The sequence below is a fragment of the Microcaecilia unicolor genome, chromosome 3, assembly GCF_901765095.1.
Source record: "Microcaecilia unicolor chromosome 3, aMicUni1.1, whole genome shotgun sequence".
Lineage (NCBI taxonomy): Eukaryota > Metazoa > Chordata > Amphibia > Gymnophiona > Siphonopidae > Microcaecilia > Microcaecilia unicolor.
The window spans coordinates 49,519,670-49,534,064 of NC_044033.1; the positions used below are offsets into that span (position 1 = coordinate 49,519,670).

General features: G+C 48.5%; 1 protein-coding gene across 2 annotated transcripts in view; it reads left to right on the top strand.

Annotated features, from left to right (window-relative positions):
• SOS1 (SOS Ras/Rac guanine nucleotide exchange factor 1) overlaps positions 1-14,395 on the top strand; it is a 322,749-nt gene that overhangs the window by 199,695 nt on the left and 108,659 nt on the right. For both annotated transcript variants that reach the window (XM_030195899.1, XM_030195900.1), the window contains exons 11-12: positions 349-430; positions 4,297-4,419. In XM_030195899.1, coding sequence (XP_030051759.1) covers positions 349-430; positions 4,297-4,419 — 205 coding nt within the window. The remainder of the gene's footprint in view (positions 1-348; positions 431-4,296; positions 4,420-14,395) is intronic.

Below are 14,395 nucleotides of genomic sequence, written 5' to 3' on the forward strand. Positions count from 1 at the left end.
ACCTGAAATAAATAAAAATTGAATTCTGGATCCATATCACTCTAAGATCTTGAGATTTGTTGAAATAAAAGATTGATGCTGCTGAAAATTCATGTTTTGTCTTAGAGAATGTCAGTTTGGTGTGGTGGTATAAATGCTCAACTTGTATATGTGTATATTAAAATACAGTCCAAGTGGGCATTTTGACCTGAACATAAAATATAAAACTGGCTTTCAGTGAAAGAATGTGATCAGGTTCTTATTCTACTCTGTTAGCTCTTCTGTGCCTTTTATTTCAGAGAAGAGAGAGTTCAAGTTTCAGGTTTACATACTTGTCAAAATAAAACAACTTTTTTTTTTATTTTTTAGATCCCAATTTTGTTCGGACATTTCTCACAACTTACAGGTCCTTCTGCAAACCTCAAGAACTATTGAATCTTTTAATGGAAAGGTAAAGTATGTCAGTTTTGTCCTTCCAGTGCTATGCTTTCAGTTTCCGAACAAGAGTTGTGAAGTACTGCTAAAAGTAAAACACTCAGCTTTCTTAATTTATCCCAATTTACCCTAATTTACAAACTCTGTTACAGAAATAACCTGGAAAGCAAATCAATCATCTTCATTCACTAAGGGCAGGGCCGTGCCTAGGGTTCTGGCGCCCCCCTGCAGACTATCAGTTGGTGCCCCCCCTGCAGACTATCAGTTGGCGGCGGCGGCAGCCCCCCCCCCCCCCACCCCGTGAAAATGATCGCTCACCACTTGCCATACTGACAGGAATTGTCAGCAATATTCTTAGAAACAAATTGCTATACATTGCAAAATAAGATAGCAGATGTAAATTCTCAAAGTGGACATATTCCAAACACTAAAATGAAAATAAAATGATTTTTTTCTACCTTTGTTGTCTGGTGACTTTCTTTTTCTGATCATGCTGGCCCAGTATCTGATTCTGCTGCTATCTGTCCTCTTAACTCCGTTTCCAGGGCTTCCTTTCCATTTATTTATTTCCTTTCCTCCTTTCTTCCTCATTTCTGGTCCTCAGCTTCTGCCTATTTTCTTCATCCATGTGCAGTTTTTCTCCTCTCTTCCTTTTCCCTCATTTCATCGCCTTCATCTCTCTTCCCTCCCCTCTATGTCCAGCAATTTCTCCTGTCTCCCTGAGCCCTGCCCTCCCAATCCATGCCCATCCATGCTCCTCTGTCCCCTGCCCCCTCCATTCATCCCTTTCCAGCAATTCCCCTCTCTCCCTGAGCCCTGCCCTCCCAATCCATGCCCATCCATGCTCCTCTGTCACCTGCCCCCTCCATTCATCCCTATCCAGCAATTCCCCTCTCTCCCTGAGCCCTTCCCTGCAATCCATATCCATCCATGCCCATCTGTCCCCTCCATTCATCCCTATCCAGCAATTCCCCTCTCTCCCTGAGCCCTGCCCTCCCAATCCATGCCCATCCATGCTCCTCTGTCCCCTGCCCCCTCCATTCATCCTATCCAGCAATTTCTCCTCTCTCCCTGAGCCCTGCCCTCCCATCCGTGCTCCTCTGTCCCCTGCCCCTCCATTCATTCCCTCTCTCCCTGAGCCCTGCCCTCCCATCCATGCTCCTCTGTCCCCTGCCCCCTCCATTCATCCCTATCCAGCAATTCCCCTCTCTCCCTTCCATGACCCCCCCTCGCATCCATGCTCCTCTCTCTCCTCTCGCTCCCATGTCCCAGCCTGGCCCGCCCTCTTCTCTCCCCCCCCCCCTTCGCATCCATGCTCTCGTCTCTCCCCTGCCCTCCCGCTCCCATTGTTCAACTGCCCGCCCTCTTCTCTCCCCTCAACATCCCTTTTCTTTTTTTTCTTTTTAAATTTACCTCCGTGGTGGCGCAGCGTCAGGGAAGGAGGCGGCGCTCCTGATGTCTCTAGCCTTCCCTTCGCTGTGTTCGCCTTCTTCTGACGTCATTTCCTTGAGGTGAGCATGGTGCGGCGGTGCCCCCCAGAGGGAAGCGCCCCCCTGCCATGCTTACCTGGCTTACCGTGTTAGCACGGCCCTGACTAAGGGGGCCCTTTTACTAAGCTGTGGTAAAAGGGGCCCTGCACTAGCAACGGCGGCCATTTTTGTCGTGTGCCAGGGACCCCTTTTACTGCAGCTGGTGAAAATAGCCACAAATGAAATGGCCATGTGGTAAGTTCGCACTTGCTGTGTGGCCATTTTGGGGGGAGCACTTACCGCCACCCACTGAGGTGGTGGTAAGGACTCCTGCTCTTACCTGCCAGTTACTGAACAGCAAGCAGGTCTGCTCAATTACTGCCAGGTAACCCCATTTGGAAATATTTTTTGAATATTTCTGCTAGTGCCAGAAATTGTGCGTGCTGGTAGTTCCGGGTTGCCGTGTGGCAACCCTTTAGTAAAAGGGCCCCTAAAACAAATAGCACAGTAAAGCAGGAAAATTCAATTCAAAATTGCATATTTTACCATCTGATCTAAATTTTAGGGACAGGTGTGTAGAAATCTGGGTGTCTTGAGCAGTCTTATACAGAAAGAGTGATAAGTGACAAATATTGTGCTATTTTATTTGTTTTTAGTGTGGATGCTGAGGGTGCTGTAAAAAAAAGAAAAAAAGTGAATGGTATGTGTGGATGGGTAGAGGGAGGGACTGTAAAAAAAAAGGTGGATGCTATGGGTGCTGTACCGGCACTTCGTGATGAGTAATTAGATTTTGGGTTGCTGTTTGGGCACTCGGTCTCTGAAAGGTTCGCCATCACTGCCCTAAGGTATCAGCGAACTGCTGGAGAGAATGTGGTATAAGAGGCACATATGGTGGGAATGCCCCAAGATACAGAGATTTTGGACGCAGATCCGAAAAATGGTATACCAAGTAACAAAGATAGATTATCCTAACCAGGCGGAATACTGTCTGCTGCATTTCCGCCTGGGAAAATGTAAGACACAGCATAAAATGGCGAGCCAGATCTTTGCAGCAGCTAAATTGACAGTAGCAAGGGCTTGGAAGCAGATAGAGATGCCACAAATTCAAGCTGTAAAAATTAGACTTGATTACTTGTACCAGATGTCGAAACTGACAGCATTGAGAAAAGGTCACTTACACAGGTTTCAACAAATTTGGCAACCATATGAACAGATGAAAGACTCTTGTACATCATCACCTTAAGTGGGGAGGTGGGGGCAGGGGGGGAGGAGTGGGAGAGGGGATGTTAAGAGTTGGTTTAGCGAACTTTGTTATGGAAGAAGAGGTTATTAAGATGTATACATGTTCACATCTGCAATTCAGAATGGATGTATTTATTATGTTAAAATACAATAAAGAAATTTAAAATAAAAAAAAAAAGATAGTTTTGTTGTGTATCGTCCTGTTAGGAGTTCATGGTCTGAGACAACAATGTATTTGTCATCTGATGTGGTGTCCCACACAAGATATTGTGAGACCAGATCTGCCGCTTTTTCTGTGGCTGGGGTACAGCTATGGAACACTTTAAAAGGCCAATTGAAATTGTGCTCTGAAATTTTGCAGTTTGTGGTTATTTAAGACTTCTCTGTTTGTGGAAGCATTTATGTAAAGATGATTGTTACAGTGGCGCAGTTCAGATGCAAGTCATAGATATGAGACATCAATGGTAGTATATGTGTTCCATGTTTTTTATTGATTTTATTGTTGGTGCTATATCTATTTTGATAGAGGGAGTGGAAGTGCTCCCATATGTGGAAAGGCTAAAGATGTTAGGGGCTCTTCAGCTTGGAAAAGAGACGGCTGAGAGGGAATATGATTGAGGTCTACAAGATCGTGAGTGGTGTGGAGCAGGTGAAGGTGAATCAATTTTTCACTCATTCAAAAAGTACAAAGACCAGAGGACACTCATTGAAATTGTATGGAAATGCTTTTAAAACAAATAGGAGGAAATATTTTTTCACTCAGAGAATAATTAAGCACTGGAACTTGTTGCCGGAGGGTGTGGTAACAATGGTTAGCCTGTCAAGAGTTTAAAAACAGGTTTGGACATGTGTCTGGAGGAAAAGTTCATTATTTGTTATTGAGATGGATATGGGGAAAGCCACTGCTTCCCAGGGATTGGTAGCATGGAATAGCACCACTAATTGGGTTTCTGCCAATTAGTGACCTGAATTGGTCACTGCTGGAAGCAGGATACTGGGCTAGATGGACCATTGGTCTGACAGTATAGCTGTTCTTATACTTTGATTTAAGCAGTCTATAAATGTATAAAATAAATAACTTCCTTCAAAAATAGCTTAATAGATCCAGTTTCAGAAATTGGTGTACTTTGGTGTGCTTGCCATTTATGTTTTCTAAATTTGTTTTGGTTAGATTCGCAATTCCAGAACCAGAACCGAATGAAGCTGATCGAATAGCAATGGAGAATGGAGACCAGCCTCTAAGTGCAGAACTGAAAAGATTTAGAAAAGAATATGTACAGCCTGTACAGCTGCGGTGAGCATCACAAACAAAATTAACCAATACTGATTCTTTACTTATGATTTTAAATCTTTACAACCTAATGCAGAAAACTTAGAATATTTTCAGGATAAAGTAAACAAAATTAGACAGTCTTTTATGCAGATCAGCTTTAATCAACTGGTAAATTTGAATCCTTCTATAAGAGTTGGTAGTTGGTATCAAGCAAATGATAGATAGACATTGGGAAAGTTAAAAGAATAACATCTGTTTCTGTTCATAAATTTCTTCTTAGGTTATCAGAGAAGGGTTGTATTTTGGACATATGCCCATCTTATTTGTCACGTGATATTCCGGCAAAAGTTCTTCAGTGGTTGACAGAATTGATAAATGGGGTATTAGAAGAAGGTGATTATCTGCAGTCATTATCTGAAATTGTTTTAACTCCCATGCTTAAATCCTCTAGTGGAGATTTGATAATTATCGGCTTGTGGCAAGTATCCACTGGATGACTAAACTTTTGGAGTTGCCATGATTTGGGTTTCTGTCAGGTACTTGTGACCTGGCTTGGCCACTGTTGGAAACAGGATACTGGGCTAGATGGACCATTGGTCTGACCAGTGCATCTTTTCTAGCAAAAAAGGTGCCTGTACTCAAATGCTAGGCCACCCTTCAAGGGTGGGGTGATCACTGAGGGATCCACCCCACAATAGCCAGGCCCCCTGCAACCAGTCACAGAACCTATGACAAGGCAGAATTGGTGTGTAGAGCCTGAGCTCTTTCATTAAAACTTGGGGTCCTTGGGTCAATTTTAGCAGACAATGGAAAAGGTGCCGGTACTCAGTACCCCCAAGTACCCCCACAAAAAAAGCCCTGGGTCTGACCCAGTATGGCTACTCATACGTTTTAGTAAATGAGAAACTTCCGAGATTGGATAGCAGAGCCGGTAGTGGGAGGCGGGGCTGGAGGTTGGGAGGCGGGGATAGTGCGGGGCACACTTATACGGTCTGTGCCAGAGCCAGTGGTGGGAGGCGGGGCTAGAGCTGGGCAGACTTATACGGTCTATGCCCTGAAGAGCACAGGTACAAATCAAAGTAGGGTATACACAAAAGTAGCACACATGAGTTGTCTTGTTGGGCAGACTGGATGGACCGTGCAGGTCTTTTTCTGCCGTCATCTACTATGTTACTATGTTTCATGGATTTTTGGAGACGTAATATATTCTACAAAATGCACTATGGTTTTAGACCTTATCATAGCACAAAAACACTGCTTTTGGTTCTTATGACTGACTGAAATAAGACATACTCTTGGTGAGGGAAAACCGGCTATTTTGCTGCAGTTTAATAACAGCAGCATTTGATGCTGTGGATCATTCTGTTGTTCTCTGGGCAAGTCACTTAACCCTCCATTGCCCCTGGTACAAAATAGGTACCTGAATATATGTAAACCGCTTTGAATGAAGTTGCCAAAAACCTCAGAAAGGCAGAATATCAAGTTCCATTTCCCTTTCCCCCTTTCTCTTTAAATTGAACAAATTGGGTATTTCTGGATGGTTTGAGAAATTTTTGAGGAATAGAACTTAGTGTTAAGGGAAGAGGTGGAAAATCTTCTAGTTGGAACCCTGGTTGCTGTGTTCTGCAGGGTTCGCCGCTCTCTCCTTCTCTTTTCAATATATACTTGAGTTCTTTAGGTGATTATTTTTGGGGTGACGAGTTTTTTTATATTACCTTATGCAGATGATTCATTCCTTGTCATCAAGCAGATGAATCCATTATGAATGGGTTGTGTCCACCTACCAGCAGGGGGAGATATAGAGCACTGAAAACCATAGTGCCTCTTGGCCAGCTAGCTCCATCTGCCTCTCAGTATTCTCTGTCTCCCCAGCAGGGTTGGACGCAGCTTATTCAGCTCCTTCAGAAATCTGCCTGGGGTGACTCCTGTGCTTTGGCCAGTTGTAGCAGGGGTGTTGTGGCTGGTGGTGCCCACTTTAAAGGCACATAGGTTTGCCCTTTCCCTGCCTTACCCGGCCCCCGATGTGGATGCAGGCATATAGGTTTGCCCTGTCCCTGCCTTTCCCACACTCTTCTCTTTGGATGCAGGCACATTGGTTTGTCCTTTCCCTGCCTTTCCCACACTCCTGAACCTCCGGAGTGCCTCTGTAGCTGTTGCCTCTAACTTTCCTCGCAGCGTTTCAAAAAAAAAAAAAAGGTGACGTGCTTTTTAGCGCTGCAATTCTGAGGCTTTCTTCTGTCTGTGCAGCATGACCGGATCTCTGGGACTCGGTCTGGTGAGGTAAGAGAGTCTTGTAGCTCCTCCGGGGAGGGCCTGTGATCGGGATGTTTTTTTGGCACGAATCCGCCATTTTGAATTTTCCGCCGTTTTCGGCGATGGCTACGGAGGTTGTTAAGCGCTGTTCACGTTGTGGCAAGCGCAGATCCGCAGCGAGGCTCTGTAAATCGTGCTCTTCAGACGTCAGGGCCGGCCCGAGCATGGCGAGCCATGTTTCTTCCCGCTCGGTGGAGCTGGCAGTGGGCGCCGCATGGCTCGACCCCGCAGGTGCGGAGGGGTCTTAGGCTGGAGAGGAGCCTTGGATGGAGGCTACCAGAGGAGCTGCTTACCCCAGATTGGAACCAGGAGGCCAGGGTGAGCCTTTCTCCCCTGAGTTTGTGTTGCTTTTACATAAAGCGTTGATGTTAAAAAGAGCTCTGCCGCAGGAGTCTGATTCTGCGTTGATACCTGGTTCACCTCCGGTGGAGTCCGGCCCAAGATTGCCATCAGGCGTTTTTTCCCCAGACAGCTGGCTGCAAGACAAGCTCAGCAGGGTCAATTCCCCTTCAGAAAGTGGCGCACCCCCTCCCTCCTCCCCTGTGGTCGGGCTGTGGGGATTCTGAGGGGTCTGGCAGGCCTTCGTGGTCCGAAGAGCCAGAGGAAGGTGTAGGATTGCCACTGGATCCAGATGATCCCACTGCGGTTAGGATTTTCCACCGCGAGGAGCTGCCAGTGCTTATTTCTGATGCCCTCCAGGCCCTCTCTATTGAAGATTCTGTGATGGGCAAAGCCTCCTCTGGTAATCCGAGGATGGCAAGTACTAAGAAGCCTGCTCGAGCCTTTCCTTTGCATGACTCCATCCAAGAGCTTATTTCGGCTCAATGGGCTGACCCTGAGGGGCCTTTGAAAGTTGCCAGGGCAATGGGGCACTTATACCCTCTCAGTGAGGAGCAGTTGGCATGCTTGGCCGTGCCTAAAGTGGATGCCCTAGTCACGGCTGTGATGAAGAAGACTACCTTCCCATTAAAGGGAGGGGTTGCCCTGAAGGACATGCAGGACCGACGTCTGGAATCAGCAATGAAACGGCCCTTTGCGATTTCAGGCCTAGCCTTACGGGCATCTGTGTGCAGTTGTTATGCTGCTCAAGCGTGCCTTGCTTGGTTGCAACAGGCAGTGGAACAGCCCGGAGATGGAGCGGAGCCCCTTGCGGAGGTGGCACCGCGGATGTTGTCGGCCTTGTCATTTTTGGCTGACGCCCTCTATGATTTGGTCAGAGCTTCAGCTAAACAGATCGCTGTGGCAGTGGCCGCTTGCCGCCTTCTATGGCTACGGCATTGGGTGGCTGACATGGCCTCTAAGCAAAGGTTGGTGAAGTTGCCCTTCCAGGGCCTTCTCCTATTTGGTGAGGAGTTGGAGAAAATTGTCAAGGGCCTGGGGGATGCTAAACCCCAGTGCATACCCGAGGATAGGCTGCGGCCTTCTTCCAATCCAGACCTCGCTTCCGTGAAGCTCGAAGGTACTGCCCGGGGCGTTCTGCTGGGTTTACTTCACATGCCCGCTTTCAGCAGAGGAACTCCTTTCGCTCGGACAAACGTTCCGCAGCGGCCGGCTCAAAGCCTGGAGTTCATGGGCGACCCTTCAATGATGGTGCGCCGGCCCACTCCTCGATTCCTGCAGTTGGAGGAAGTTTTTCCCTCTTTCTCGAGGAATGGGTCAAGATTACCTCAGATCAGTGGGTTTTGGACCTGATCAGAGATGGCTACAGATTAGAATTCAATGCCCCGGTGAGAGACGTGTTTGTGGAGTCCCAATGCGGCTCTGCCGTCAAACGGGCGGCGGTAGAGGAGACCTTGCAAGGCTTGTTGCACCTTGGGGCGGTGGTCCCTGTGCCTCCCGCCGAGCTCGGCTACAGCCGTTACTCCATTTACTTTGTGGTGCCGCGAAAAGGAGGGTCTTTTCGGCCCATACTCGACTTAAAGGAAGTCAACAAGTCACTGAGAGTGCGGCATTTTCGCATGGAAACGCTGCGCTTCGTCATGGCGGTGGTACAGCCAGGAGAGTTTCTCACGTCTCTGGCCCTGAAAGAAGCCTACTTCCACATTCCTATTTGGCCCCCGCACCAACGGTTTCTCCGGTTTGCGGTGTTGGGAAAACATTTCCAGTTTCGGGCCTTGCCTTTTGGCCTCGCCACAGCTCCTCGAACCTTTTCCAAGGTAATGGTGGTAGTAGCTGCCTTTCTCAGGCGAGAGGGTATCCGGGTTCACCCGTACCTCGACGACTGGCTCATCAGAGCGGACTCTGCAGAAGAGAGTCATCATGTAACAGCCAGAGTGGTCTCAGTACTTCAATCTCTGGGCTGGGTCATCAATATACCCAAAAGTCACCTGACCCTCTCTCAATCTCTAGAATATTTGGGGGTCCGGTTTGACACAGCCTCGGGGTTTGTCTTTCTACCCGAGCAAAGGCGGTGCAAGCTTCAGAACCAGGTCCGTCTGCTCCTGAGGATGCCTTGCCCGCAAGCTTGGGACATAGTCCAGCTGTTGGGGTCAATGACGGCCACCTTGGAAGTGGTGCCATGGGCGAGAGCGCACCTGAGACCTCTGCAGTGTTCCCTGTTTCAACGATGGTCTCCAATTTCTCAGGATTACCAGCGCAGACTCACGTAGCTCCCTGCGGCCCGACTCAGTATGGAGTGGTGGCTCTCAGACAGCAAGCTGCAGCGAGGAATGCCGCTAGCGCTCCCCGATTTGTGCCTGTTGGTAACAGATGCCAACCTGAAGGGCTGGGGAGCACATTGCCAGGGAAGGCATGCCCAGGTTCTCTGGACATCTGAGGAGTCGGAGTGGTCCATCAATCGTTTGGAGTTTTAAAGCGATATTCCAGGCGCTTCTGGCCTTTCACATGACCCTGAAGAGACAGGCTGTCAGAGTTCTGTCGGACAACACGACAGCGGTGGCCTACATAAATCGACAAGGCAGCACTCAGTGTCAAGCACTGGCCGCAGAGGCCGCTCAGATATGCCACTGGGCCGAGCTACATCTGCAGTTTCTGTCAGCAGCTCACATTGCAGGTCAGAGCAATGTGCAAGCCGATTTTCTAAGCAGGCATCAAATCGACCCAGCGGAGTGGGAACTGGCAGACGAAGTGTTCCTTCAGATCTGTGCCAAATGGGGGGACGCCCGTAGCGGATCTTATGGCATCAAGCGCAAATGCCAAAGTCCCATGCTTTTACAGCAGACGGAGAGATCCTCGCTCGGCGGGGTTGGATGCCTTGGCTCAACCCTGGCCTCAGGGCCTCCTGTATGTGTTCCCTCCTTGGCCCTTGATAGGGCGAGTACTCCTGCAGATTTGGCTTCATCAAGGAGAGGTGGTTCTCATTGCCCTGGATTGGCCCAGGCGGCCATGGTATGCGGACCTCCGGCGGATGCTGGTGGAGGCTCCCCTTCCTTTGCCTCTGGTACTGAACTTGTTGTCAAAGGGACCGGTAACCATGGAGGCCGCTGCCGCTTTGGTCTTACGGCATGGCTATTGAGAGGGCACAATTGAGAGACAAGGGCTATTCCAACAAGTTCATCGCCACTCTGCTTCAGGCTCGCAAGTGTTCCACTTCCGTTGCCTATGCTCGGATTTGGCGCCAGTTTGAGGCTTGGTGTGCTGCTAAAGCGATTACACCCATGCGGGCTTCTGTCTCGCTGATACTTGACTTTTTGCAGGATGGTTTACAAAAAGGCTTGACCTATAATTCCCTGCATGTTCAAGTGGCAACCTTAGCATGTTTTCGGGGGAAGGTGCTGGCCTCTCCCTGGCTGCTTATCTGGATGTGGCACAGTTTCTTAGAGGGGTGCTTCGGCTCCGTCCTCCCGTGCGGGTTCCGTGTCCAGCCTGGAACCTGGGGTTAGTTTTAAAGGCCCTTCAGTGTTCACCCTTCGAGCCGCTTAGGCGAGCTTCGGAGAAGGATGTGACCCTAAAAACGGTCTTTTTGGTGGCCATTACTTCAGCGAGACGGGTGTCTGAGCTCCAGGCGCTGTCCTGTCAAGACCCATTTCTGCAGTTCTCAGAGTCCGGAGTTATGGTACGTACAGTGCCTTTCTTTCCGCCTAAGGTGGTTTCAGCGTTTCACCTAAACCAGCCTATTTTCCTGCCCTCCTTTTCTAGAGAGGAGTTTCCGGAATCTTTTGGGCATTTGCACCTTCTAGATGTGCGAAGGTCCCTGTTGCAATATCTGCGCAAGTCAAATGCGTTCAGGACCTCTGATCACCTTTTTGTTTTGTTGTCAGGTCCTCGCAGAGGGTCTCCAGCATCTAAAGCCACTGTAGCCCGCTGGCTCAAAGAAGCTTTTTTTTTTTTTCTTCAGTATATCTGCTGTCTGGCCGGCCTCCGCCTGAAGCCTTTAAGGCACATTCCACAAGAGCGATTTCCTCTTCTTGGGCTGAAACTGGAGCACTCTCTCGTCTAAAGATATGCAGTGCAGCGACATGGGCTTCTAAGCTCTCATTTGCCCGACATTACAGGCTGGATGTGGCTGCCAGGAGGGATGCGCATTTTGGAGCACAAGTGCTGGCGCGTGGTGTGGCCTGTTCCCACCCTATCTAGGGATTGCTTTGATACATCCCATTCGTAATGGATTCATCTGCTTGATGACAAGGAAGGGAAAATTAGGTTCTTACCCTGGTAATTTTCTTTCCTTTAGTCATAGCAGATGAATCCATGAGCCCTCCCTGATTGATTGATTGTTTGAGTGATTGATTAATGCTGTTTTGGGTTCAGTTTTTCCTGTAGATATGTTCCTTCATTGGGAGAAGTTGGAAAACAGTCTTCAGGATTTCTGTTCTGTTACAGGAGGTTGAGTTCATCCCTCCTTTGAATTACTGCTCCTGTTCTGGGGCATTCGTTCGCTGTGAGGAAAGTTCATGTTATTCTACTTTGCGGTGTAACACTGCTTTGGAAGCCTCAAATACTGAGAGGCAGATGGAGCTAGCTGGTGTCACGTCTGTGGCCGTGACCACCCTCAGCCTTACCTTCTTTCTGGGGGTCAGCAGCTCTGCTGGCTTCTGTCTGTCTTTGTGTTAGTCTTGTCTCTGGCTCTGTGTGCTGATTGCTTCACTAGACCTCACCTGTGTGTGCTATGCCTCTCTGGGGAGCCAGCATCTAAGATGGCTGCCACCGGCTCTGTGCCAGCTTCCAAGATGGCTCCTGCTTGTCTTTCCTGTGGGCTCACTTCCTATGTGTGTCAAGCCTCTCTTTGGGGTCAGTGTACTTCCTGCTTCTGTCCTACTGCTGGTGACTCATCAGTGAGAGCCTTCACAAGGAAGTGCTGTGCTGGCAGTCAGGGCCTTTGCATGTGTTATGCTCTTAGGCCAGGTCAGGTTAGTAAGTGTCTGCTGCACTACTGCTTAGCCTCTCTCTGGGTTCCAGCCCAGTTTCTTTCTGTGTCTGTGTCTCTGTTGTCCTTCCGTGGGAGTCTTCCTTGCCACTGTCTGTCTGTGGACTGCGGGTCCCTGTGTTTGGGGTGAAGCCTCTGTTCCTGGCTTACCCTGAGTTTGGGGTGAAGCCTCTTCTCCAGGCTTACCCTGTGTTGGGGTGAAGCCTCTGTTCCTGGCTTACCCTGGGTTGGGGTGAAGCCTTTGTCCGGGTTTGTTCTCTGTCTGTATGTGAAGCCTCAGCCTTTGTGGGTTCCCCAGTCAGGGGGTGGAACGGCTGTGGCTTCAGACCCTTGGCCTGTTCTTCCTGGTTACTCTGTTTGCTGTGCTGCCTGCCCAAGACCCTTGGCCTGTTATTCCTGGTTTGCTCTCTTTACCCTGAACCCTTCCTTGCCTTGCCTGTGTGCCTACCCTGCTTGTATATCCTGAGGGTATATCCTGTATCTGTCTGGCTAGTGTGTGTTCCTGGGTGATTATTCCTGTATCCTGTCTCCACCTAGCTAGAGGGTTTACCCTGTGGGTATTCCCGGATTCCCGTTCTGCCTAGTGTGTTGCTGCCCTAGTCCTTGCTCCTGCTAGCTTCTGTACGCCTTGTGTTCCTTGGTCTGGGTCTTGCTAGTGGCTGTGCAGCAGCACACTGTGTTTAGTTCCCAGTCTGGTCTCCCTCGTGTTTCTTAGACCCAGGGTGGGTCCTCTGGATCTTCAGTTCCTGCCTTATCCTGCAAGTCCTGCCGGCCACCTGCACTTCGGAGCTCAACTCCGGAGGAACGGTGGCTAAGTGCAGGTGAAGCTGTTCCTGTCTCATCTGTTCTAGTTGCCTGTCTTGTACTACTCCAGTCCAGAGTTCCAGTACTGCTCTTCTGTGTTTCCAGTCCCGAGGTGGTCTTGCCTGCCGCTGCCGCTCCTCGGCAGTGGCCTAAGGGCTCACGAACTCCAGTCCTGCCTCGAGGACCTGACAGAATGCCAAGGCCCTCGAGAACGCGACAGCTGGCCAAGAGGCACTATGGTTTTCAGTGCTTTCTATCTCCCCCTGCTGGTAGGTGGGCACAACCCATTTGTAATGGATTCATCTGCTATGACTAAAGGAAAGAAAATTACCAAGGTAAGAACCTAATTTTCCCTTTGGGAACTTAAAATCATTAAAAATTGTAATCAAGTTAGTAAGGTGTGTTTATCATTTTTATTGCCACAAATAACTTCAGGAATATTACAAGATAGAGACATACAGTCAATCACATTGACTCTATTGACTTGTCTAGAAATGCCCTGTTGCTTATAACTGCTAGAGTTCAAATATGCAGTAGTTATTAGAGTAGGAATCAAACCACCAACTATTCCTGAAGTCTCTTCCCTATTAATGCTAGCCCCAACAGAATCAGGGGAAAAAAGCAGAAACCAATACTTCCTAAATAACATATAACCAACACAGATCCCAAACAAAAAAAACGAATTAACTTACAGTTTCCAGTTTAAATGAACCGTGGGTTAAAACCAGTAAAATACAAACAAAGAAAACCCAACAGCATTGCATCCGAAGAGCATCTGAAGTTGCATACAAAGGGGCCCATTTGGCACACCTCTTCGGCTCAATATCTCATGACTCAGCATGACCTTTACAACTCACGGAATGATATCAAGGGTACATCTTCCCACATGCTGAGACCTCCCTTCACTTCACAGATGGTCAAAGTTAGGATGTTAATTCAAAAAGTTCCTTATACGCCAATAATTGCAGAAGAGTAATGGCAGTGGTGAATAGCGCCTCAGAACTCAGCATAACTTTTAAAGCTCCCAGAGTGAGTTGCTTGCTTCATGTAAGTTTGCTGTTGACAAAGCCTCCTAGCAAACATCAGCATCATCCTCACCCACCTGATGAAAGCTCCTTTTGAGCCACTTGATTCCTGTCATCAGAAGTACCTGACCTTTCCAGGTCTTATTTTTGGTGGCAGTCACTTCAGCTCGTAGGCTCAATGAACTTCAGACCCTAGTAGTGGATCCACCTTACACAAAGTTTATTCATAACAAAGTAGTTCTCCACGCGCACCCTAAGCTTCTTCCTAAGGTGGTGTCTAAGTTCTGTCTTAACCAGTCAATCATCCTCTCCCCATTCCTCCCAAAGCTCTATGCCCACCCTGGCAAACGTGTACTTGCACACCTTGGATTGCAAGCAAGCCTTAGCCTCCTATCTGAAGTGGACTAAAGCCCATTGACAGTCCACCCAGCTTTTTGTTTTCTTTTAATCCAAACAGAATGGGAGTATCTATTGGCAAGCACACTTTATCCAGTTGGCTGGCAGATTGCATCTCTTTCGCTTCCATGGC